Raw genomic sequence first — 26,716 nt, 5'->3', positions numbered from 1 at the left:
AAACCCAACAAAAGAGAGGCAGTACTGGTGTCCCTGGGGTTACCGTGGGTAGAATGGAAATGTTCCTTAGATTAGCTGCCCAAACTGTGAAAACCTCAAGTGACCACAGAACCACAGTCTGAGACACTCAGACCACTTCTTTAAGTGGAGTTTTACCATTTACTAAAACACAACAGCATTCTAATATTATCTGCTTAACAGTACTAACTATTCCAATGTAATGACAGATTATTCTCATCCCTAGTGAATATAATAATTAGACTGCAAGCCACTTTCCTATAATCTCCAGTTTTCCCCTCAATTTATGCTTGCTAGTCAGAACGTAAGAACATACTGTTTCCTCTGTTTTTGTGTATAACTGTCTCAAAAAGGTAACTATAAGTACATTTGTTTGTGCAAAAAAAACAAAAACAAACAAACAAAAAAAAACAAACAAAAAACAACTATGTATTTTAATCACAACTCAGAGTTCAACAAAATTTTGAGGATAAAGCTTTATTGCATTTTTCTAATGCAATTTCATTACTTCAACATTACTGGATTAATGACCATGAAGCAGGAGTTTTACTTCGAATTTTTGGCACATTAAACCCAATATCAGGTGTGCAAATGAAGAAAACCACTGTGAAAACGTGTTTTGTATGACCTAATTCAAACATCCCTGTTTCACAGAAGAATGATTAAAGGTTTATCTTGTTATGTAGTCCTCAGGGAAAAAAAAAAAAAAAAAAAAAAAAAAAAACACTAAAATATCACAGTTGAACACAGCCAGGCTGTTTACTCAGACTTTTCTGAAAACATTTGTGTATGGTGTAATTTGCATTTATTGTAATATAGTAAAAGGTAGTAGAATGAATTTCTCACAAGTATCACCCAAGGAGGTGATAGAACTGCGATACGGATGGAAGGTTTAACTTAGCCATCATTTTCATAACCTTTTTGTGATCTTCTTTAAATCATTGCAAATCATCTTACAGTTTTAAATAGAGTGATGCTGTTGTGCAGATGGACAGTACCCAAAGACAGTCAAATCAAAAAGCAATCAGTAGATACTACTTTAACAGCTGACAGGCTAACCTTCTTGAAGACCTTTAGCTTGAAACAAGAATGATATGAATCTTAGTACTCCTTTAGGGGATTCCTTGGCCAATTCATAACATTCTAAAAATTAATATCTAGTGTCTTGTACCTACAGACTAAGTACAGAATTTTCTCAATTTCATTAACTGTCATCTCAAAAATTTAAAAGTTAGTTTTCCTGTAATTGCAGTTCTATTTAGAGTCAGAAATTATGCAGCACCAGACATGCCAAATTAATAAATAAATAGCTTTTCATGAGACGAGGTAATTCATAAATATAGAAGAAGTAGAACTCGTGAAGCACCTTCATGACACAGCCCTCTCTAAGCCAACCGGTCAATACATTCACTGCTCTGTCTTTATAAAAACATCACTGATTGTCCTTTTCCACAGAAACAAGCCCCCCAAAGTTCTTAAGTCCATGACCTACCACTTCACATAAAGCATAGCTGATGCTAGGTATTTCTTTTTTACATCACAGAGAAAACTTCAAAATAAACATTTAAAGGTAAGGTTCAAAAAAAATGTATTCTATTGTGAATAGTCAAAGCACAGAAATATTATATTAGGATATGAGTTGATTACCCTAACTTAAAACAAATCAGATTAAATTTTCAAAGCTAAAGGTGATAGCACATACGATCTACAATCACCAAAGCAATGAACATTAATTTTAAGCTGAAAGGTAGTAGCTCAAATGACAGTATTCAACGGCAGTAAATGGAAAGTCCTTTTCTCCTAGCATTCCAGAAATACTTCTTTTTTGCTCCAAAGTTCTGCACAAATCAATTCCCATCATCTCCATGCATACTTCAGTTGCCAGATGATAAATCAGACAGTGGATCACTGACAGAATCCAGCCATCACAAGTTACTGGAACGTAGGGGACTGTCAGAAAATATTAATAGAGTCTGCCACTTTTATGTTGTTTCTAGAGTAACAGACTTACCTCGGCAGATGGTCCCATTCCCCACATATCCAGGTTTGCAGGTACAGCTGTGTCCCCTGACAGTGTTAGTACAGATTGCATTCTCATCACAGTTATGCTGTCCGCTGCTGCACTCATCGTGCTCTACAAGTGGAAAAAAAAATATACGAGAGAGACAGTGAGCTTTTCAGTTTGATGATGTGGCATTTGAAAACCAAGTGGAATAACAAGGTTGGCACAATGGCTGAATGCTAGAAGTCTGGTCTGGGAGTCAGCTATGGCTCTGCTTCAATTACAAGACTCAGCATGTGTATGATGATTATTTATGTTCAAAAACAGTAAAAAAGAATCAGCAAGGAGAATCAGCACAAACAGATTAGCACAAAAATATTATCATAGAAGAGTATCTGTTGTGAAGACTAACTCATATATCACTGTCTGTCACTAAACTGCAATAAGCAAATACAAGGGAAGTGAACAAAGGCAATGGAACTCTATCAACACGCTCTTTATAGAAGGCACAGTTCAGTTGTCACGGCCACTAGCTCTAATGCAAGCTGAGCTGAACCTTTCTCTCATAATGCATAACAACAGTTAATATCTTTAGAGCACCATTCCTACCACTGGATCTCAACGAAACTTGCAGACCTATGGGCCATATTTCGCTTTCATCCAGCATCTCTAACTGCTGCCACTGAGCTTAATTTGCTGCAGCTCTTGCACTTTACTCTCCTGCTTTATTTTGTTGTGGTAAGGCAGCAGTTAGAGGTGGTGAGCTACCTGACCCTGAAGTTTCTCGCTTCTTCCTCCAATTACTGGGAGCTTCCCTTATGCAGTTGGATTGCAAAAAGAAAACCTGAATGTTTTACACCTCTGCGCTGGTGGATTTACAGTTTTGTTCAGCAGAATAAAGAGAATGCAGTGAAATTTCTTCAGGTCAAGCAAAGGGTTTCGACTATAGACCTAATCATAAACGTCAATGTGGAATCCTTCTTGGTAATCTTCATTTATGCCAGTGCAATCATCTGGCTAGCATCCTACTCAGAGATAAATGGCATTTCTGCCTGGAACCAAAGATAAGCTTAAATATACTAGTAAATACGAGGTGCTCAAAGGATCACAGGCTAAATTTAGCCTTTTATAGACAAGAAAGAAGCGGTGCCTCTAAAACATGAGGAAAATACTCATTTTTACATACTCTGAATTAAACCCCTTTGGAAGAGCCCTTTCATTAAGAGCAAGACCAAAGGCTTCTCCAGCCTTACATTAATCTTTGCATTGCCCTCACTTTTCTGTATCACAGGATGACAGTCAATTTCAAGGTAAATCAAGACACATGTAGATTTGAATGGTAGATTCCAAGGAACGCTCGGAACCAAATAACCAAAGCATTATCAAAGAAACACCTTTGATAACTGTTTGCAGAACATATACCTGACATGCTCGCCTTTTTTTTTTTTTTTTTCCAAATCCATTTGACAGGTAAATGATATGGATTGCCATCATTTTCCTTTAAAGAGCATCAAAGCAGCATGTCGCTCACTCACTGTTTGCTTTTAGCAAGAAATTCTCATATGCACACAGTCATATGTGCCTGGATTTTGCTGATAAATTCAGGCTTACATTTATACTTGTTAGCTTGTGTTGATCCCTGGCTCTGCTCGGTCATTTACTTGAGCTCCTTTCTAATTTTCAGATGCCTCAGATACTCTGAGTTTTAGGCTTCTTCAGGGCTGTTTGTTCTCTCCTTCATCTTTTAAGAAACCCTACTCTAACCTGATTCTTGCCACTCCTGGTCTCATGGTGCTCAGACACAAGGATCAAGCTACCCTCCAAGGAAGTGCTTAGCAGGCAGTTGAAATTGAATGTTACTTTCTTTTAAAAGGCAGGCCTTCTCCATGCTCTCTTCCTCCTCTTACTGCTTTTACTAGTCATTGCCTTTAGATTTTGTGTGTTGGTACTCAAACTACAATGAGAGGGCCTTCATGATAAGCTCTTATATACAGAACATTTCTACTCAATTGCCAAAACTACTTGATTACCTTCTCAGCACTTCAAATGTAAACAAATGATTTCTCAGAGGTAGCATTTGTGTTTTGCCAAAATACAAAAGAGATTATAGTCTGTTGTCTTGTTCCAGGACTTTGACAGAGTAAACAATGCTGTTTACCACTCCTGCAGATGTACAGATGCTAGCAGTGTTAAAAGATTTAGCACCGACAAAGTTGCGTTCATACAGCAATGCCTAAAACAGAGGACAGTTTTTCTAGGCAGATATAAGTTTGAAGAGAGAGCAACAGAGTTAACCATGTTCTTCATCAGAGATCCTGATATTCGTAGCACAAAAAGGACTAAGAGACCTTCATCTGCATGAGGAATCCCAAGACTGTTTGGCTGCTATGATGGGAACTTTAAATGAAATTTTCCCTGGTGTAGGGATGTCTATAGATGACGTTACTCCAGTCCTAATAAGAATGAGAAAGCATTGATTTTCTGTCAACCTACAAAAATCTTTTTATTCCAAATGGAAAAATCTCTAAGATTCTGTCAGTAGAGAGTTATTTTTGGTTTTCTTCTCCCTCACAAGAGATCACCCTTTGGAACACCTGATATTCACATCGGCAAGTGAGGGAGGAAGGTGGACTTGTGTTTTGTTTCATCTTAAAGGAGATTATGACTGATTTGCAAAGAATATCACTTTCCAAAATCTCCCATTCAAGAGCTGATCAGAGAGAATGTGTTTTTCCTTTAACGTTACAGTTAAAGCTACCTAAACAGATACCAAAGCATGGAAGGAAAAAATGCTGAAAAAAAAATGGAAGGGAGTGACAAACAGTGCCATTTTAACAAAGGAGAGCTGAGACTAAAACTTCGAGTCATATCTTATTTTGACAATTTCACTTTTGGCTAAAAATAAGCAGCACAAGAAATGGGGCTCTAAAATTTCTTTTGTTTACACATATATGCATTTATATATATATAAAAGCATGCTGCCATGGAATGACAGCTCAGGAATGAAACTGTCATCATAAATTTGACTAAATTCATCCATCTCCATGTGTCTTTTGTTACTATTATGTAACACAAGAGGAGATTATGATCAAAGACAAGAAGTATCGGCAGGCTTACTGAGAAGGTCACTGCAGTAGGATGCAGTTCCCAGGACCAACGCTCATTCCTTTGGATTATTAATATTGATTTCAAGAAATAGGTAGCATTTCAGAAGAATAGTTAAATTACAACACTATTCTTTGCTTACAGACAATTTAGTTCATTTACAACATCTCTGCAAACTGTCTTCAGTATTAGTATTTCTGTTACTGAAATATTCTGGTTATTTCCACCTATATTCTGTGCTTTGTCTGGGGTAAAGCCAGAGGATTATTTACTTTTTATGCCTCTATTTCCCTGCATTAAATGAAAATATTACAAGATCCTATACTTCTTTTTCTTGAAGTATTTCTCCTTCTTTTGAAATCCTCAAATGTTAAAGACCTTGCAGAAAATTAAAGAATATCAATCTTCTAGAGTAAAACAAACAAAAATCAAATACCAACTGCCGGTTCACCTTCTGCTTAATTTTATTTTCCTAGAAGCAGAAAGGGGTTATGAAAGCGCAAATTATCTCTGAAGCTTCAGATCCCATTCTTGACTCCTAACCACCAGGCTACAACCACAGCTAGCACACTACATATTTAAGCCTAGTAGTTTATTTCTAGACCAAAACTTTGTAGAATTTCCAAACGGTTCCATGGACTTTTCTAAAATCCTCAACAGTCCTTATATTCAAAGTTTATATTTGAGCTAGGCCAGCTTGTGAAGCAACAAATAAGTTATTTTTTATTCTTTTTTTACGAAGAAGTCCATTTGCCTGCATAAGCACTTGAAAGATCACTGGTAAGAAATTAGTCACCTTCTTTACAATAATATCTCTGCCGCCTCTGTTGTATGACTGTATAATTATGGCATGTATCAAGTGTGGGTGCATTCTATGCATACATTAAGCAATGTGTCAGTTCTGGGGAACACCTTTAAAACAAATTCTCTACAGAAAACTTCTATTTGAAAAAGTTGTAACTGGACAGTTAACAAAAAAAAAATACTTGTCTCAAAAAACTGAAATTGCATCAGCTCTGACAGCACTATGGATCTGGGGACACTGGTGTTTATACATCAGTATTGTTGCATGGTGATGAATGCACAGCTGTTAAAGATAAGCATTGTAGTTATCTCTGCTTTGTTCACAGGCAAACTAATAAAATAAGTTTATCTTGATGAATTGAATACCCAGGAGCTGTCTGACAGAATTTGTTTCAATATTACATGGTCTTACAAAGATAACAATCACATAAAAAGCGAAGTTAATTCACCAGAAAATAGTCTCAAGTAGACATTTAGTTGCATATCTTATTATGAAGCAGCAATGCATCCCACAAACTGCAGAAAACCTTATTCTATATACCAAGTTGGTGTGTATGCACACTGACATTAGGGAGCACATAATACCTCTTTTTTCCTGAAATGCCAGAGGGGAAACTCGTTCGAGTGCAATGGGAAAACGCACACCGCTTCCTGTGAAATTCTCAGTAACACAACTGAATGGGAAACTGCACAATTACCAGAGTGCCACAGAGAGCTGTGACTGCTCTGCATCCCCCTGTACTGGTGTTGCACATTCAAAGTAGACTGGCCCTGCCCAAGCAAACAACACACCAATATCCCCAACACCAGCAGCCAGCATTTTCTGTGCACTTACACAGAAGGCAAAAGCATGCAGCAGCAGACCACAAACACAACTGAACTCCACATCTGTGGACAAAGCATTCACTATAAAAGGTCAAACCTCCGCTAACAGCTACATTAGCTACACCTTAACCAACACCAGAATAATAAATCATGATGCATTTCAGCTGTGATGCCACTAGCTTAAATTTTAAACAAACCATCAACTTTCTTCAAAACACAGGTAACTATTAAGGCTAGTTGAGTTAAAGCATCTGCAAGCTGTAGCATCTTGTGCTTTGGTGTAGCTCAGACAAGCATGCATTCCAGCTGCTGCACATTAATATGTAACCCTGTTGACAGCTGATCGCTTCAGTGTGAAGTATGAATAGGAATATTCCAACAAGGACAAAGAAGTCAGCAATTCTGTATTCCTGTCAAACATTCAATATCCCCATTTTTCTAGCCTAATCTTACTGAGGAATCACAAGATTACTTCTGTTTGGTGTTAGTTTTATATATATATATATATATATATATATATATATATACACACACACACACACACCTCAGTTCTGGGCTAAAATGAGCTGCAAGAATGCAGCAGGAAACACACCAGGGAGAGAGGGGCACCATGCAAATATTTTTGCTGCCTGAGGTACTGTGTCCTACACAAAGCCATCGAAACCATACTGCAAAATTGTTTGCAAGTAAAAAACCACTACATAAAAATAATTCAGAACACATGCAAATTAAAAAAAAAAAGGGGGGGGATTTGTCATACAGTTATAAATACAGATGCACATACGTATAAATTTATAACTACACAGAGGTACGTGTAAACATTATTTTTTCTCCATTTGCATGTACATGAAATTCAGTGCTTGTGAAAGGTTTGACACAGCTCTGACAATTAGCATCAGAAGAATATGGTCGGTAATAAAAAAACGGCATATTGCTGTACTCTTGTAGTGTTTTTTTTTTGTTTTTTGTGGTAATATAAATATCCACATTTTTACTGAAAAAATATTTTCAATAATTTTTAATATTCATTTTACAAGAGAAAAATAGCCTTTACTTATGTACTGGGCATACATTTTTAAAAATGCATTCTTCAGGAGTACAACATAGTTTCTAGGATGTTTCTGCTTTTCCTTGCTGAAAGAAGCTTACCGGATTTGTATGGGCTCTGAAAGTAGAATCTACTTGGACTCTACTTTTTTTTTCTTTTTTTTTTTTTTTCTTCCATTACATACTTGGAGAAAAAAAAAAAAATAAAATATTTAGGATGTTATTCTATTTGTATAGAAATCAGAAACAGAAAAAATTCTAACAGAAAATTACAATGACCATTTGAAAATTTATACACATGGTAAAGCCAAGAACCTTTTAGAAAAGAGTTCTAAGTAACTGTAACATGGGGATAGCTGTCCCTTGCACAGTTCAAAAGCCCATAATGGTTTTCCAACTCATCATTTCTAAATGGTGTATTTGACACATGATTTACTTTTCAGAAAAAAAAAATAGTGTTTATTTTTTTTTAATAGGAATGTTCTTCTAAAAAGGACAGAAACTTGAATGCAATTACTGAACACATATCCCACTGAGTGGTCCTACATCATAGCCACTCTCACTTTGCGTTAGAAGAAAAGGTCCCAGTTTAAACCATCTAAGAAGATAGGAACATTTTATATTGTGACAATTTCCTCCCATTTGTTCCCCCAGACCTTCATTCTTTAACAAAATAAATAAATAAATAAATAAATAATCATTGGAAAACACTGTGTATAGATGCTATTTCTATTCATTCTCATATTTGCAACACTGAAAAGAAATCTATGTTGATCTCTAAATTGAGAGATGAAAATCTGCTTCTGAGGTATGTAAGGACAAATGCAGGAAACACTTATATGCCAGAGGTATACAGAGACACGACTCACTTCAAGAATAGCAATGTCATCAGATGCTACCACTGTTTATTAATACAGAGACCATTTATATATAATATGTCCTAATGTAAAAATAATAAGCTGCCAAGCAACATGTACGCAATGGCATTTGAAAACTCAGAAAGGAGAAAGTCATCTCTCCAAATACATTTACAAGAACAAGCAACACTTTGTTGCATGGCATTAGGACTCAAATGTCTATTTAATTATTAAGGCTTTAAAAATGAGAGATGAAAAAATTTGAATTTGAGAAGAACTGAGGACTTAAAGGAATCAGGACTTCAGGTCATAAGAAGTTCTGATGAAACAAAAGGATAGTTCTGAAATAGACTGAATAAAAAGAAACTTGACTGTGAACACACAGGAAGACCCTCCCCTAAAAAAACAAGGCAATTAGAAACATGATTCGTAAGTCAAACAGCATACGTGCAATAAATTACATTGCAGATAAGATGGTGAAAGACTATTGCACTACCTGTGAATCCTGACAACCCTAAAAATAAATAATCTGCATTTTTGCCTACTCATAAGAATTATAGAAGCAAAATAAGGCTGATCTATGTCCATTCTGAACATCAGTCATACAAGCTAACCCTGTTCATTTCCACAAAGAAACAGGCAGGCAACACAGGACTCAGAACAACAACAACAACAAAAAATCTTCTTTAACATTAGGATGTACTACAAGTTTATCATTACGAGCAGTAAAACATACAAAAGTGCTTGCAGAAATATCAGATTTGCGGTTCTTTTAGTAAGAAACTAAAATGCTATTGTAATTTAAGACACGATGAACAGCTTCTGGTGTTTAACACCAAATTATTTAGACTGCCTTCTAAAAGAGTAGACATATGCTACTCTTGAGTAATTAGGAAGAAATAGTGAGATTTAATTTGAATATAAAATTCAGAATGTGCATGCATTTGCCTGTCTGAATAATGCCTCTTGAATGTTTACTTTCGCGTAATAAACTAAATTACTTCCTTTGGTTTCCTGGTACCTCGTTAGATTTTGGTCACAATTCCCTATCTCCTATCAAGTTTATAAAAGAAACTACTAATGTAAGCCATGCTTATGCTTTTTATTCAGTTTTGTTCTAATTTAGTCTAATAAAGCAGTTTACCTAGTACTGTTTAGAAACCAGTGTAACAAAATAGGATCCATGTTCTCAAACTGGTTTTCAGAGACAATCACTGAGATTAATCTGACAATTTCCTCTTCAAAAACTTCAGTTATTAATTGGTTTAGTTCAGATTTTTAACTCCACAATGAAACCTTCTTTTCAATCATGTATTCAAAGATTATCAACAAAACCAATGTAATCTGATTCATATACTTAATGTTTATCATAACTAACGTGATAAGGATATATCTCAGGGAATATGGACTAAAACTACCATCTCATGCCAAAGAAGCTAGTGTGAAAAAATGGGAAATAACAACACCTGCACATCAGTTTGTACGATTTCAACATCCAGTGGGTGACGTCTTTACGGCACATGCCTCCTGCATTGAGATGCTCAGACTTCCTTATTTTCCCCTCAGCAAGAAGCAGAAAGCAGAAATAAACATGAAGGTCTATGTTCTGTTCCAGTATATAGAGACTTCGCTGTTCTTTGTCATGTGTTGGCTTTTCTGATGAACCTTAATCCTTAAAAACCCACCACTTCCACTTTTATCTTATATACACAGACAGAAGTAAGAAGAACCCAGTATGACAGAAAGATGTACTGTAAAAGAAGAGGACAACTTTTTCCATAAAGAGTTGTAGTACACAGAACGTCTCATAAACCGATGTTTTTCATAAAGAGCTCTCCCGCCCTTTTACACAACCTTGATTTAATATACAGAAACCTAAAATATGAAGCACACTGAGATGTGTATATTTAATACTAAAGCTTGCCACCAAACTTTGAGTCCAATCACAGAGACAGGCATCGAATTCAGATCAGATCAGATCTAGAGAAAAAACTAATCACAAGATTTTGGAGACTACTGCATAGATGCAAATAAAAAAAATAACAAATAAAATGTTACAGCAGAAACTCCACTCTATAGGAGAGAGAAGAAAAAAAAAAAAAAAAGGAAAAAAAAGCTCTTCAGTTATTTTTAGGCTTCAAAGATGTTGCAACTTCATACTACCAGAAGAATGAACTCTTTTGCAACTGCTCTCACTGAACAAAGTGCTGTATATCCATAGGACTCAGAGTCTTCAGCTTCACAGCACTGGGAATGAACTCCACAGAGATCAGAACATCTTTCAGAACTTAAACTAAGTAGTAGGGATTGCCTACTTTCAATCTTAAAAATTCGGAGTAATTCCTAACTTTAATGGTAATAGAGTGCATAGGAGCTCGCTTTCCAGTACTATGGCACAGATTGAATCCTTCATCTAAACTTTTGCACAGGGTGAAGGGAACATGCAGAGCATTGGTAACGAAACATGGTGCAACATAAACCATGTTTCCTTGAAGACTAAGCAATATTAATGAAATGAAGAAGCCCAAGTCACAATGGAAATAGAAATGTGTTTTGTTTTGTTTTTTATAACAAAGCTATCAAAAATGTAATACTCTACACATGATAGAGATGTGGAGTTGTAGAGAAAAGAACCATACCCTCAACTGTGAGATCCAAAACATCTTAAAGGTCTTTCTCTGTATTGGATTTATGATCAATTTATGCACTGTATGTCTAGAGTTTTGCAGTTACCAAGTCTGCATACCAGTCTCAATCTCTTTTTATGTAGCTTTCACCTTCTGTGATCTCCAGCCTGAGCCCAAATGGTGAATGTGATTTTTACAATTCACATCTGTGGACTGGGAGCTATACCCATAAGGACAAACACCTCAGGACCAAACCCACGAGTTGTGTATATTGGTTTGTATTTTTGTAAACCATTAACTAAATTGTTTTGTAAACCATTATTCCAAATCTCTCAGAGTAGCTATTGCTTTTCTTGACACAATTATGAGACCATTTCATACACAGAGCAAATAAAGCCTTGTAACTCATTATGATGTACCATGCAGAAACAAAGCCAACTATACAGTTCCAGCTAGACTGGAGCCATGAATCGCTAATATTGACAGAGGAAGTGGTAAGAACATCTCTGTGAAGTTCTCAGCTTCTCACATAGGACATTCACTTAGAAAAATGAAGAACACATAACACCAGAACCTGAAACTGTCTAGAAGCTGTCACTGCCAAATTTACAGTTTGCAGAAAAGATGCCTGTTAAGATCTAACGGTAGTTAGATCTTAAGATCCGGTTTTATTTTGCCTCTGTTTTACTATAAGCTGAGTACAGCGCAAATACCTGCTTTTTGTGTCAAAAAAAAAAAAAAAAAGAAACCCTACAGCAATATAGTACTGATTTATTTATATAGCAATATAACTTAATCTAAAAGGAAAGGATGCTTTTTATCCATAAAATTGTGAAAGATACATATTTTATGAAGTTGGTATCAGAGCCCCATCTTTCAGGTATTTTCAGTTCAACAATAGCTGCAAGCTTTGTTTTGACGAACTCTCTACTTCACTAATAAAAATCATATCTGATTGACCTTTGAATGCAATTTTTAGTCAACATTTCATCATAGCTTAATGAACTTATGTTGGCAAAATGAGTTCCAAAGAGTTATTTCAGCACTCTGAAAATGTGCTTTAACTTTGACATTAAAAAAAATAAATTACAAAATGCAATACAATGCCCATTTCAAACTTGCACAAAAGCATATTAGAGCTACTGCAATATATTAATGAGGAATTGTTCGTAAATGTAACTGCAAGTGTGACAGAAGTGTCAATCTGCTCATACAAGAACACAACATCATAGTTAAAGTTTTGTAGCAGAGTTCATGTATACTGAGAATGGGACGCCTATTATTTCTTCACACCTATTAGAGATGCAATGAGAAGGCTTGCAGTGTTGGAGCATGTATTACAGGCAATATAAAAGTTACATAGACTACTTTTCTCAATTTTCCATTTAAAAAGTTAGACAGAGTCAAACTGTTAGGTTCCCCCATAGACTTAACACCTTTGCATTTCATGTACAAGTTTCTAATCAAACAAATTCTGCAAAAGTGATGGAGACCACTGTACTTTCAACTTTTGATAAATTAGGGATGGAGTGCTGTTTTTTACTGAAGTAAATAGAATGTGAATCTAGTTGCAGCTCACACAACTAACTCGGGGAGTGCTGACTGAGATTATTGAAAACGCATATCTAAAAATTGACTTCTAAAACAGTATTTGGGCATTGAAATTACTAAATGCTTTTCTGAGAACCTAACTTGCATCAGTGTGTTTAACTAGGACAAACAGGTTCTCAGCACTTGAAAGAAAAAAAATAGTAGTAATCCTATTTATGTCACTCTTCGATATTAGTCTTCAGTTTACTCCTTTGGCCTCACAAAAATACCACAGAATTAGTAAATGGAAGGAAGTGATCAAATAATTTTACCCCTTGAAGAGTGCAACTTCAGCATTACATTTATTCTCAACAAACACAATCAATTTGGATTTGTAGGCAGAAACAGCAACTAGTGAATCACCATTTCCTAAGGCACTTAGTTTTTCCCTGGAGATATTGTACAATAATAGTGATCATGCTAGAGCATACTTGTCTTGTGAGATCTGACAAGATCACAACCTGAGTTTCTTTGGCTGCAACTATGCCTTCTTCTAGCAGAAAAACACTACGCAGTGTGAAGATGCCACTGCTGAGACAAAAGATAGATCAAACAGAATGCACATGCTGTCCATTGCTTAAGCCCTCACAACTAACTGACAGTACAACTTCATTTTGCACTTTCATCACTTTAGTAAAAAAAAATAATAATAATAATAATAATAAAAATTACTTAGATATGCAAATATCTCTATTAGACTAAATAAAAAAATGGTTGATTGAGGTTTATTCAAACAGGGAATTCTTCTCTAAGTGACTTCTACTCCAAATGCATTAAAAAGTCACTAGCAGCCACAGCAAAGTGACAGCAAATGAATGGTATGTATTACTATACAAGTAAAACAGGAATTTAAGTACGGGGTTATGCAAGAGAACTGATGATATAAGAAAGGTGTCTCCTCCATGAAAATTTAGCACAGAATTTTAGGGAGGACAGAGGCAGTAACGTCACATCATCAAATACTACAGTAAGCACTGCAGAAATCTGCAGAAATACACCAGAGATTTGAAGCAAGGGTCTCTAGGATACAAAGTCACATACATTTTTGCTGGCTCCCTTTTCAGTGTTAACCGGTGTCTGACTCACTAAGAATTACCCAGGGCCTCTCTGCTGCAGGTGGTAGGATACTGCACACAGTGTTTGGCAAACCATGAGGTAATTAGGAAGAGAAGCAAAACACCAGGCAAGGAACATCTTCAAAAATCAGCTTATAGAAGGCACAATGAAATTCCATGCTCAGCTTGAGTACCTAATACTGACAAAACCTGTCCACACAAACAAGCATGCAAGAAGCCTTAGGAAGTGAGATTAAATGATCACAAACACTGAAGGAAGCATAAAACTTCACGACTGGGGTTAGAAAATGGGAGATGAAGTTGAACAAAAGAGATGAGAATCAAGCAATGGTGAACCTGGAAACTGCCTTTTCCTTCCAACAAAAGGCAACATCAACATCTGCATAGCTAGAGATTTTAAATAAGCAGCCAGGACACACAAATAAATAAATAATAAATAAGAATAAAAGCATACCATTTTTGTTATTTGCTTTTTTGGTTTTGTTTTAGCAGTATCCATATTTTCCATGTTTTTATACTGCAGAATAATATCAGAAGGGAAATCTAATTTTTAAAAATCCTTTTTTTTTTTTTCCCTCAGTGTTTTGTTTTTCAGGAAAGCAAACATGTATCTCTTCCATGATGTTGCTAGGTCTACAGAAACACATGCTGAAGAAGCATGTTATTTCCTGACAATCCTGTGCTTTTCTGTTCATTGCTGTTTTTAAAAAGCAACTAAAAAGAGTCTTTTGAGTCAAAACCTGTGTCAGAAAGAAATTTTCCCTCTAATACCAAGGTGAAATACCAACACAGGAACTTCTTTTGCTCCATGCTATGGGAAAATTTGAAGTTCAGCATGGATCAAAAGCCTACACTTATACCTTAAATTCCTTTTTCTTTCTGAATGATGCCCCTTAACTCTTCAGGACTGCCTGAAAGCACATGCCCCGAGCATCAAGTATTTCAAATCCTCTCTATTTTACATTATTTCCCCAATACTGTACCATCTGATGCTTTGACCCTCTGTGCCCCACATTTTCTTTAACGAAGCCTTCCCTCTAGTGGGCTCATCACTGGTTTTACCCAGAAATCCTGAGGCCAGTTCTCAGTTGTACAACGCCTACTGGCTCTGATGCAAGCTATCCAACCTGAGCTTCCTTCCACCACAACTCCTTGCTTATACATTCCCACCAGGGGAGCAGAACAAGCAATCGTCCACACAGACTTGTTACTTCCAGTCCCCAAAAGAAAGCGTAAACAACTCTAAAGAAATCTTTGCATTAACGCTAAATATTGCGAGGGAGGGAAGGAGGGCTTAGAACTAGGATTTGGTAACCTCTTCACCCCAAACTGTATCCACATTCTCATAATGTCAATAAAAATGTATTCCTATAAATAGGATGGTACTTCATTAAGGCAAAGTGAGAAAATGGTTGCAAGTCATCCAGAATAAAGAATAAATACAATACAATCATTTTAAAATGGATTTAAAAATAAACAAATAGAAAACAAAAGAAAACAACCTCCACCAAACACCGGTACCTATAAGTATTACATGTTACTGTGTTGCTTAGAATCTAATTACAACATATATTTCAGGGAAGAAGAGTAGGATTATAGAGAGCACTCCAGCACAGAGAAAGGAGCAGCACTGCTGTTAGATAAATGGAGCACAGATCTTCCTACAGAACATGCCTAGAGTTTGAGAAATCACAATCCAGCAGCAAGCGCATATGGCACAATCTGAATTCCACCCCTCTCTCATTAACCCTCTGCATGATTTGGTGACTAAGATATTTGTGCTACCTCTTCTGTAAAGCAATGTTTAGAAAAGTGCTATGTCAGTGCAAAACTGACCTAATATATTGAAATTGTTTACAATGTACACTTTAAAAACAAGAACAGAGAAGAGACCGGCTCTGGAATATTTGAGCCACTTGAACAAAAAGGTAAGAATCTAGAAGAAACCCCACATATGTTAATGTTAGGTAACAGGTAAACACTTTATATGCTGGAACACTAATGACCTTTCACGGATAGCTCATATATACAAAAGATATCAAGTAATCAAGAGACAATTTTAAAGGGTTGCTGGTAATCATGTACAAGGAATGGCTGAAACAAGTCTGACAAAAGCCCACTGGGAAAGCGATAGATGTGAACTTATCACAGGTTAAGCACTAGACAGACAATCACGGTAAAATTATTGGGAGGAAGGTGTCAGGAGGGATATACTCAGACACTGGCTTCAGAGACTTTCTGTATCAAAAGAAACAATAATAAAATGCTTTTATTATTTGAATGAAGACATACTTTACACAGCAAATAATAATCCTGCTCTAGATACTATCTCTAACCCTTACAAAGCCATTTTCTGTATTTGTTGCCGATTTCCTAGATGAACACCCCTATACAAAGAAAAAAAATGTTCTCTGGTTCCTCTGGAGCCTCCCCTTCATCACAGTGTCCTACAGGAGGGGGAATGAAAGGAAGCGATATAATTACAGCTGGAACATGGTTTTGATAAAAACTATAATTTCAGTCCTTTAATATTTGCCATCTAAAAGAGCTCAAACCCAATTATTATCATTAGTGATCTGTGTCTTATGTGTCACTTCTGTGACACAGGTGACAGATGTCTGAGAACAGCGAATACAGTTGCAGAGAAGAGGTGTATGTCTTTCCAAAGGATGTTGTACAAGTGCTGCTATCAGCACTAAATCAGCGTTACAGAAATTAAGCAACTCTTTCCCACAGAAGGCAATGGAACTTCTGATTTTAACCACTCCTTAGAAAACCTGAACACACAGGCGAGGCCTGCGGCATCACGGTGATGAATTCCCTAGAGAAAATCTCCTTCCACAAGCTCCCGTACATACAGATTGGATGTCAGCTAGGAGCCCTCCATCTAATCTCCATTTTACAGTGAAAGCAGCAGCAACCCTGTGAATAACGCTGACAAGCATTCCAATGCTACAGGAAAAGATCACTGAATTACGATGTTAAAAATTAATAGTAATTTAAATAGTTAAATATTAATAGTTTAATTTTGAAGGAATAAAAAGGATTTCTTTTGATACTAATTTGACCTTTCATTCTAGGTGACCACATTGCAAAGATGACAGGTGAAACAAATTAGTATAACAAAACAATCAGCTGGAATCAAATTCAATTTCAATGGAATACCTTATGCTGCTATAACCTAAGGGATTCATCTTATGGGGTACACCTCACTGGGTACACATGCAGTTTAGAAAATTGATAGGATAAAAATGTGTTTCAAATATTTAACAAGAGACAAGGTAAGGTCAACCAGGAATTCAGCTGAAAAAAAAAACACATACATAAACAGTATTAATTCTTTAAACTCTCCTGTAATGAGAGAAAAGTAGTATTTTTCAAACAGAAAGAACTTTTCTAATTAACAAATGTGTGGTATTTTAATCATCCATACTGGGAAAGATGAATGATGTCAACTAGTCCTGTCATCAGTGATGCTACCAACACTGGCAAACCTGCTGCGTTTCCAAAGAGCTTACAAAAGCAGACATTCAAAGTAGGAAGAAAAGTTCAGTTGAGTTAACCATACACAAGACCTGAATGACAACACAGCCTAGTGTTAAATTCTTACGTCCAACAAGACGTGGGTTAAGGTGGGGACTTCTGGAAATAACCCAATACAGCTCAGGAGGTGTTTTTCAAGGAGAATGGCAATGAGGGCATATAAGGAGAAAACAAGCATCAGGAAATGCCTCCTTTCCTTTTCATCCAAGAACTTGAGTGAATAGCTATGGCACAATAAAGGAGAAATGCATCTTAAAAATTGAGTTGAACATGGACAAATGATGGCTTAAGATGTGGCATCCTGCAAGGAAGAGTCAGCTACACAAGGCATTTTCTAAATTCAGCATTTCTCTAAAAATTCACTAGCCCGAGTGCTTTTGGGGAAGTGGTATCTTCACACTGGGTGAACCAATGGTTCATTTTGTACCCCATCTTCAATCTTTTGTTTCTAATACAAAGAGCAGTGATGATTTTTGGCTTATGATCCTATTTTCCATTCTCTTTCTGAACAATTCCTGGCAAAGATTCCTATTTTCAGTTTATTCCCTTTGAAATACTTGGCATTATTACAGCCCATGACTTGGTTTTGTAAGGTTTTCAAAAACCCTTTCAAAAAGAAACAGTTATTATTCTGTGATGCTCACTGAGGGCCATTTCTTGCTTGAAAAGGCACAATGTAAGTTGTATAATAACAATATAGCTATCAAAAGATCATTAACTGCAGTAGGATTACCACCTCATTTTGGGATGGGCTTTTCTCAGTTTCTGTCTAGGCTGGAAGGGATCACCACACCTCTACATGAATGCTGGTAATGATAACCATTGGTCCAGGCATAGGAATACAACAATATTAAAAGATAATAAACAGCACCAAAGAAAAAAAAAAAAAAAAAAAAGAAAAAGAAAAAAAAGGAAAAGAAAATAGGGTCGTTCTGAACAATATGTTCAATGGAGGAAACCTTGTAACTAAGATTTCAATCAGCTGTACACAGAAAGATGAGGAAGCAGAGGAATAAGATATGGATTATCATCCATTTGCTAATAAGAAAAGATACAGGAGGACTAAACCATGGAATCGATATAATAGAATACAAATAACTTTATATTCTAAAAATGAGCTAATGAGTATAATGAGTAGCAAATACAAATTAGTAAAAAAAAAAAAAAAACGGGGGGGGGGGGCGTAATATCAAGCTTCAAAAGGAATAAACTCAAATGAAAATGTATTGAGATGAACTAGATCAGAATATGTAACAATATTTTCTGTACTGTAAAATAAAAGCACTTTGGTGACTGAAAATACCTAAACATACAAGAATATATATGAACCACAGAAATTCTTAAGAAGTCTTCCATATGCTTTTCAGTCATTGTAAAAGGAAGATAATATAGCATATAAAAAGCAGTGGAGAATCAGGAGCAACACTGTCTGCATTGACTCACAAATTCACAGGAAACTACAGAAAAAACATAGACATCATCATTTTACAATGCCTGAAATTCTTATTTCACTAAGGGTAAACTCTCCTGCCCTCCCACTAGAGTTATAGGTGGTTTAAGGGTTAGCATTTGAACAGTTACAGACCAAAAATTATAAAAAAAAAAAAAAAAAAAAAAAAAAAAAAAGTTTACAGACATTGATAGAAGCAAAGAAATCACTGGAATAAGACTCCATATAATTTGTGCTTCATTCTAAAACTAAGGTAACCGATTCACAAAAATACTAAGGAGCACAATGCACTTTTGTTTTGAAGAATCTTGAAGGATTCAAGTGCAAATATTCTAGGATTATAATTATTATTGCTGCTGCTGTTGTTAAATACTCTGGATGTTATTTTCTTCTGACTTTGCTGCTTCTAACTGATGGATTAAGTCACATCAAGTTCACCTAATCTAATTATATTAGATATTCCATAATAACCTGACTGCCTTTCCAGAAACAATTTTACTTTTATCATGTTAAGTAATCATACTTTCATATTAGAGTTAAAAATGCAAGAACATTGAAAATAAGGTATTGTGGCCAATTGAAATTATACCAACAACTAGCATCTGAAGGATTTAAACAGATAGCAGCAATTATCCTCTTCTTGGTGAAGCATGAAAGTGATAAAAATGATTATTTTTCTGAGATCACTATAATATTCATGTATCTACTTAGCTTTCTTGCTTGGAAGGTCCCATTTGTTTTCTTTAAAGAAATGAATAAAAAGATTTAAAGGATTATTATTATTCAGTACTTAAGAGAAAATGAACAGAAGCTGTAACAAAGGTATGTTAAACGAGCAACAGAATGCAGAAAAATATTTTCCCCGATATTTATTAAATTATAAATTAAATTTCCCCAATATTTATTAAAAATATTTCCCCAATATTTATATGTAAACATTTCTAATATATATATATATACATATAAGGATCTCTTGCTCGATGAAATTAAAGGCAAAATATCAGAGTGGACAGACAAATAGTCATTTTACAGAACATGTCTAACTGACATCTAAAGATTTCAGATGATATTGAACCCAAACATACTCAGAATAGAAGCTCTTTTATGCACATGAATAACATCAGTAGTTTCATCAGCAACAATTTAATTATGAAACTATTGATCGTTATGTTTCAAGGCACAAAATGACCATTAGATAGAATGAAGGAAAGAGATTCCTTCGATGTTCAACCTGGATGGAGGCCTATATTTTCTCTGAGGGAACCACATTTGCTGTCAGAGAATAAATGCTAGATCAACAGGAGTGCAAGGTGCCAGTTTCTATTAAAAAAAAAAAAAAAAAAAAAGAAAAAAAAAAGATTTTAGACTGTTATTTGAAGAATTCTTGGGTAGGATAATATCTGGAATTAATTTATGCAATAGGATTCCAGTTTACACTGCTTTCATTATTTGCTCTTCATGAGTTGGGCTGAGAGATCAACTTTACATTCAGTTTGGATGAGGGAAGAAGGAATTGTGTCCAGCTGGCCTTCTTGCCTTCAACTGAGGTTAGCCATATCACCACATGCAGTAGCATAGAACTACTTGAATTGACTCAAGTCGGTGTTACACTAGAGGAACACCTCAAAGTGTATTCCATACCCTGCTTTCTGCTGATTCTTAGCGGTTACCTATGAATGATGAGTATAGACACCATTGAAGGCAAAAGGACAGCATGGACTTCAAAGATTAGATTCGCATTTTCTTTATCAGGAATCATTGAGTAAAAGGAATTTTCTGATTTCTTAACACTAAAAACGCTGATGTGTTCTGCTGCCTTATATAAAGATTTAACATACTCAATGAACAAAAATGATAGTCTTTCATTTTAGGGAAAGCAAGTCATTGGGTAGAACTTATTATATTTCTCATAATAGTGGAGAAGACTTCTAGTTTTAGTCTCTGTAATGCTGGCCTTAAAGAACTTCCAAAACAATTTTGACAAGTAGCGTAAGTTAGCCTGTACAGGGCTGTACTAATTCAGTACTGCTGTATCGTTTCGAACTACTCTGTGCCATACAAGTGGGCAATCTACAAGAAGAATAGTTTGAGGTTATTCTACCAGTAGTATGTCATCTCTTATCCTAACAATGTTTGTTTCTCAAACGTAATATTGCATTGAACTGTGATGTAATCAGAGTGAAAAATCTGTCACAGACAGCAGAGTAACATTGCTTAAATGGAAAATCTGGTATCTCTAAAAACTACATCCAATACTAGGATTTCATAATAATAATGGTGAATAAAAATATGGTAAACACCACCACCTGTGTAAATTTCATAAGCTAGGAATTGCTCAAATAAGTGACTGTAGCATTATGTTCCTCAGCAAAGACTTAATTAAAGGATATTTTTTAAAAACATTCAGAGACAATCATCCAAAGTCATGTTTTCAGAAAATACAGAGGAAAAGAGAAGGTCAGAAGACCTTTCTTGCACAGAATTATGGTGCCTGTAGAGCTGTCAGACAAGGAGAAACATAAGCAGTAGTCATTAAAGAAACTTATCCTCATGGAATTTCACACAGTGGAAACCTATTACAAGGTTTGTTGCTTTATTAAACACTGTAAGAGATTTTTTTCATTTGTTTTGTTTCTTGGGGCTTTTTTTTGGCTTTTGTTTGAGGGGAAAAAAAAAAAAAAAAAAAGATTTATTAATATAAGACTAAAATACTAACAGTTCTAGGTCCAGATGTTTACAGAGTGGAAGTCCTCAGTCACTACTTAAACTTGCTTTCTATTCCCATGTAGCACATAGGAAGGAGAGACAGAAAATTTCAAAGCAAAGTCCAAAATATATATAGTCGAGAGTCCTTCTGGAAATTTGCTTACAACCCAGTACCCACATTAATGTTCACAAAGGGAAGAAATTAAAAATTTTGCAGCAGATGCTTAATACTTTGCAGGCTCAGATCCAGCTTGAGAAGTATTATTTCTGACTGGAGAGCCAACACATGCCTGCAGAAGCAATCCAGTAGCAATCAGCAGCTCAGCACCTTACGGAATCTTTCTGATAAGTTAAGTCTTATCCTCAGTTTCTATGAGACATATCTACATGTTGCTTTTATTTAGTACGCAGATCATGAACTGTTAAGAGCTGCACTATGCTAATAAGACAAGAATAAAAGCTTTTTCATTTTAATAGCGATTTATTCTTATACCATCTGTTGCTGGAAAACCTATATAACTGGGACAATCTACAGCACAGGATTCAAAATTGATCTGTTAACATCCTTCAAGAGCTGTCTGAATGTACTCATACACCAAGCACAATAAGCACTTAACCTTCATGCAGCATTAGTTTCTCAAGTTCACTGTACTTCGCTAATCTGTTTTAATCTCAACATCTCTAACTGTGTTAAGCACAGTAAACTTTCCACTGGAACAGAAATTTGGACCATAAAGGCAGTTAACCCATTGAAATAACATAAGGAAAACAAATATCTCTAAGGACTTCTGAAAAAATATCAGGTGAGGGCTTCATATATCTAAAGAAGTAAGAAATCATTTTGTCAGTGAATTCATTAGCCTCTTTTCTCCAACACAAAACCAAAATCCACATAGAGTAATAACTGCCCTTGGTTCCCAATCCAATTTATGGATCCTGACAGGCAGTCTAATGGCACAGATGATTTTTAATAAATCAACAATCTCAGAGCACCAAATCAAAAGCAGCAGTGCCTTAAAGAGAGACTTATTCTAAGTCCAGTTTGACGGCAGACCTGAATAAACATATATAACTTGATTTCTACAAGCTATAAACCCAGCTTCAGGATTTTTCAGATTGCTAGGTAACCTCACTTTTAGCAACCTCAGCGTTGATTTCTACTTAAGTATTTAACCATGTAAATTTTTTATATACATAAAAACACATGTAAGAAAAAAAAAAAAAAAAACAAAAAAAAAAACTACTTATTTTTGCATTGAGTTCATTCCAAGTCAAAAATGCTTATTTGACTATTTGTTTATAAAACATGCAAAAAAGCTGGCTCCTTGGGAAAGGAGTCTGCATAGATTACATATCAGAATATTAAAGGAGCATTAAATTCTCCTATCTCATTATTGCTTTTTGTTTCTAACATTCCTTTAAAAGAAGTTACATTTCCAATTCAATTAATGCCTTGAGTTAAGTCTTTCCAGCTGACTTTTTACACAACTTCTTCAGTCTCCGTGCAATAAAGAAACCCACTGCTGCCTTTACAAGTATCATCAATAATGTTCAGCTGTGGGTACTCAATCACTGAGAATTGGTCATACATTTTAACAATACCAGTTGGAACGCTGCTCAGTTGCCCTTAAAAAAGGTCCTTTCAGTGTCTTCTGAAAGCATCAACCATGAAAGACGTATGTATGTTTATGCATTTCACTCTCACTAGTGCCCTAAGCAAACGATTCTGCAAGATGGACAATTTCTGTTACTGTCACACATTAAACATCAGCTAAGAATGTAACTGTTGTTATTTTCATCTGTAACTTTTTCATTTTAATAAGCCCAGTCAGAGGTTCAAGTCTAATGGCAGCAACACACAAAAATACAGAGAAGCCTTCATCATCAGATGCCATATATATTTTACATCAGCTTACAACAGTTACAGAGCCCAGATCTGGGCAGAGAAGTCACGTGGACTGTGGAATTTGAATCTTCACCAGAAACTAAAATAAGCCTCATTTCTTAAGTGTGAAGTGATCAAAAGATAGTTGTAAGTGACGTTAGCATGCCAGGCAGAGAAACAGGGAAATTAACACGCTCTTAATGCATTAAGCTAGAGAGAAAGAAAGAACCCTCATGCCTAAGATTGAACCTCAAGCTGGAGGCCTTACTAGTAATGAAAGATGTCATCCATAGCACAGTGCACTCTTCCTCAAGAGCCGCAATCTGGTCCACACTCAGATCATATGATTGGCTCTAGGATTTTGTCACGATTTGAAAAACTTAAAGTTTCCTGCATTGTTGACAACAATCTGACATATCCAGTTAGCCTGCCTGTGCCTTGGGAGCTGGCAGTGTGCAGCCTTTCACAGAGTGGGGCTCACGCAAGGGCACCAGCCAGCATCTATCTGCTGCACTAGGTCACAGAAAACCTCTAAGACATTTCAACTGAAGATCTCTGCATGTGCAAGCTCTTGGTCCCAAAACTAGAGAGCACTGAAGTGAGATAATGAGTAAAAGGACCTACTTAGAAGAAAAGGATGTATGAATTATAGCAAGATCAGATGGAGTCTATCTTCTTTCTCTCCTCATTTCTATTGAGAAGCACATCTGGACACTGTAAAACCATACAAGACCACTGCTTACCTTTTCTATTCATCTCTTTTAATTGAAGACTCAGAGAGCTGGGGCTGTTCAGCCTGAAGAAAAGAAGGCTCCACAGAGACCTCACTGCAGCTTTTTGGTACTTTAAGAGGGTTTATAAAAAAATAGAGAGCAAATTTTTACTTGGGCAGATAATGACAGGGCAAGGGGGAATGGTTTTAAACTAAAAGGCAGGAGATTTAGATTAGATGTTAAGAGGAAATTCTTCGCTCAGAGGGTGGTGAGGCCCTGGAACAGGTTGCCCAGAGAAGCTGTGGTTGCCCCATCCCTGGAGGTGTTAAAAGCCAGGCTGGATGTGCAACCTGATCGAGGGGTGGCATCCCTGCCCATAACTGGGGGGGGCAGAACCAGGTGGTCTTTAAGGTCCCTTCCAACTCAAGCCATTCTATGATTCTGCGTTTCTACGATTTTGCATAATGCGTTATAGGATTTGTGTAATTCTTAGAAGCATGTATGAAGTGAGGTAAAAGGGCAGAACATTTATTTAGCTCTGTACTGAGTAGATACTGCTAGCACATGCAATAAAGACAATGACATTTTATGTTGTGATGGAATGTGATTACAGTTGGAATGTCTTTGCTTTATTGCAAAGCCACATTTATAGCCTAAGTAAAATATGGGATGCAGTTCAGGACTGGATAGATACCAAGGAATCCATCTGAAAGCAAGGCTCCAAAAACTCAGTGGATTCCTTCGTCCCTTTGCGGACTGCATATATGCATAAATGTGTACATTCTTAACTTACTGCTTGAAGAGGAATTTGCTATGCCAGATATTCCACATACCAATGAAAACATCTGTGCTATTTTAGAAGAAGAAAAAAAAAAAAAAAAAAGACAAACCAAAAACTAGCAAAAAGGACAAACATTATTCGATAGTTCAGCATTATGAATGTTTATATACGATATTTTTTTCAGAATAGGACCTTCCATTATGAGAAGCACAAAGGAGTCTAAATCAAATCCCTACAATCCTGAAGATGTTTTGCAGCTTGGAAACTTTTCTTCACTATAAATAAATAAGAAAAAGTATTTTACTCTTACAGATCATTAAGCTCTTATTCTGTTTCACCCTTATACTTTGCTTCAGAGCCCTTTCTGCTATCATCTGCCATGGCAGGAAAGCCTTCCCTAAAACACCTAAATGATATTTTCTAAAAATGAACTTCATTTGTTAACTGTGAAAAGAAAACAATCCAAGCACTGGCAATAAACTAATCGAATGACTAGCGAGGCTGGTTCATTCATTTGTTTAGCTCTGTCCCACTTCTCTGACAGTGAACAATGAAAGTTATTCCTGAGACAGTTACAGATCCCCAATTTGAGCAATTACTGCAAGCAATCATGTAACTGAACTGAGTATTTTCATAGTATGAGGCAAAAAGCCTGCAGTAGAAAGAATGAAAATATTAACTACAAAGTGAGACATCAAAGCATCTCTTTCCCACTCCCTCTGTGCTATTCCCAAAGGCTTCATGTCTTAAGGACCAAGAAAGTCTGCTTGCCAGTGGCAGCTCCTCCACAGTCCTTAAAATTATTTTACCAACCATTCAGAAAGGCAACGTTACCAGAACTATGGTTATTCATTCAAGTTTACAGACACAGGAATTCATTTAAGTTATTGAGGTTATAAGATGTACTAGAATTCACCTCTAAACATTACCCATACTAATTACCTATTTCAGTATTTTTGTTGATGGACAGAACAATAAAGGTGTTCCAGAAGCAGTACCAAACCACCCCAAAGGACAGACCACATTGCACACCTTCAGAGCAAGAGAAACTCTGCCCCATCCACTGCTCCCCCATAAACACATTTCTGCTGAATTTTTATTATTACTATTTTATTTAATTATTACTATTTTATTTATATGTGTTATCTGCGAATCCACAGAACTAGCAAAGCAAGAGTTGGATAATTCACAACACATGCCTAAACAGGGCTTACACAACCCCAGCCACTTCAAACAAAGAACACAGCCATCATTGAACCAGGGTCCTAAGGTCTTTTCAGTATCTAAGATTGCTCAGAAGGCAATTCTTTGATCACTTGTATACAGTAATTGATACTCAAAAATCAATGGTTGTTAATAAAATATTAACTTTTCCCAATCAATATCCACACATCTATAAAATATTCAGCACAGGTACAAAAATGATACCATGCTGAAGCAAGAAATGTTAATGAAATATTTCTGAGTGTAAAATATACACTTAGAATAAAAAGGAAAAAAAAAAAAAAAAAAAAAAAACACGGAAGAACCTTTGTCATACATATTTCTCACTGCCAAAAAAAAAAAATTATCAGACATAAGCACCATGTGCTTCATGGAAAATTCTGTTAAACTTAACAAGCTTCTCATAATTCCTTTGTTTCAGAAATAAAGGCCTTATTCTGCAAATATTAAATCCAAGCAGCAA

The 26,716-nt window shown here is 35.9% G+C and overlaps 1 protein-coding gene across 1 annotated transcript in view; it reads right to left on the bottom strand.

The window, feature by feature from the left end:
- The window catches only part of NELL1 (neural EGFL like 1), a 284,886-nt gene that overhangs the window by 103,258 nt on the left and 154,912 nt on the right, over positions 1-26,716 (bottom strand). Inside the window, exon 14 of the mRNA XM_082762270.1 lies at positions 2,030-2,152. Coding sequence (XP_082618396.1) covers positions 2,030-2,152 — 123 coding nt within the window. The remainder of the gene's footprint in view (positions 1-2,029; positions 2,153-26,716) is intronic.

Source organism: Aythya marila, assembly GCF_965140915.1.
Source record: "Aythya marila genome assembly, chromosome: 5".
Classification (NCBI taxonomy): Eukaryota; Metazoa; Chordata; class Aves; order Anseriformes; family Anatidae; genus Aythya; species Aythya marila.
Note: the sequence above shows the minus strand (reverse complement) of the source record. Positions and strands in the feature narration are given on the sequence as shown.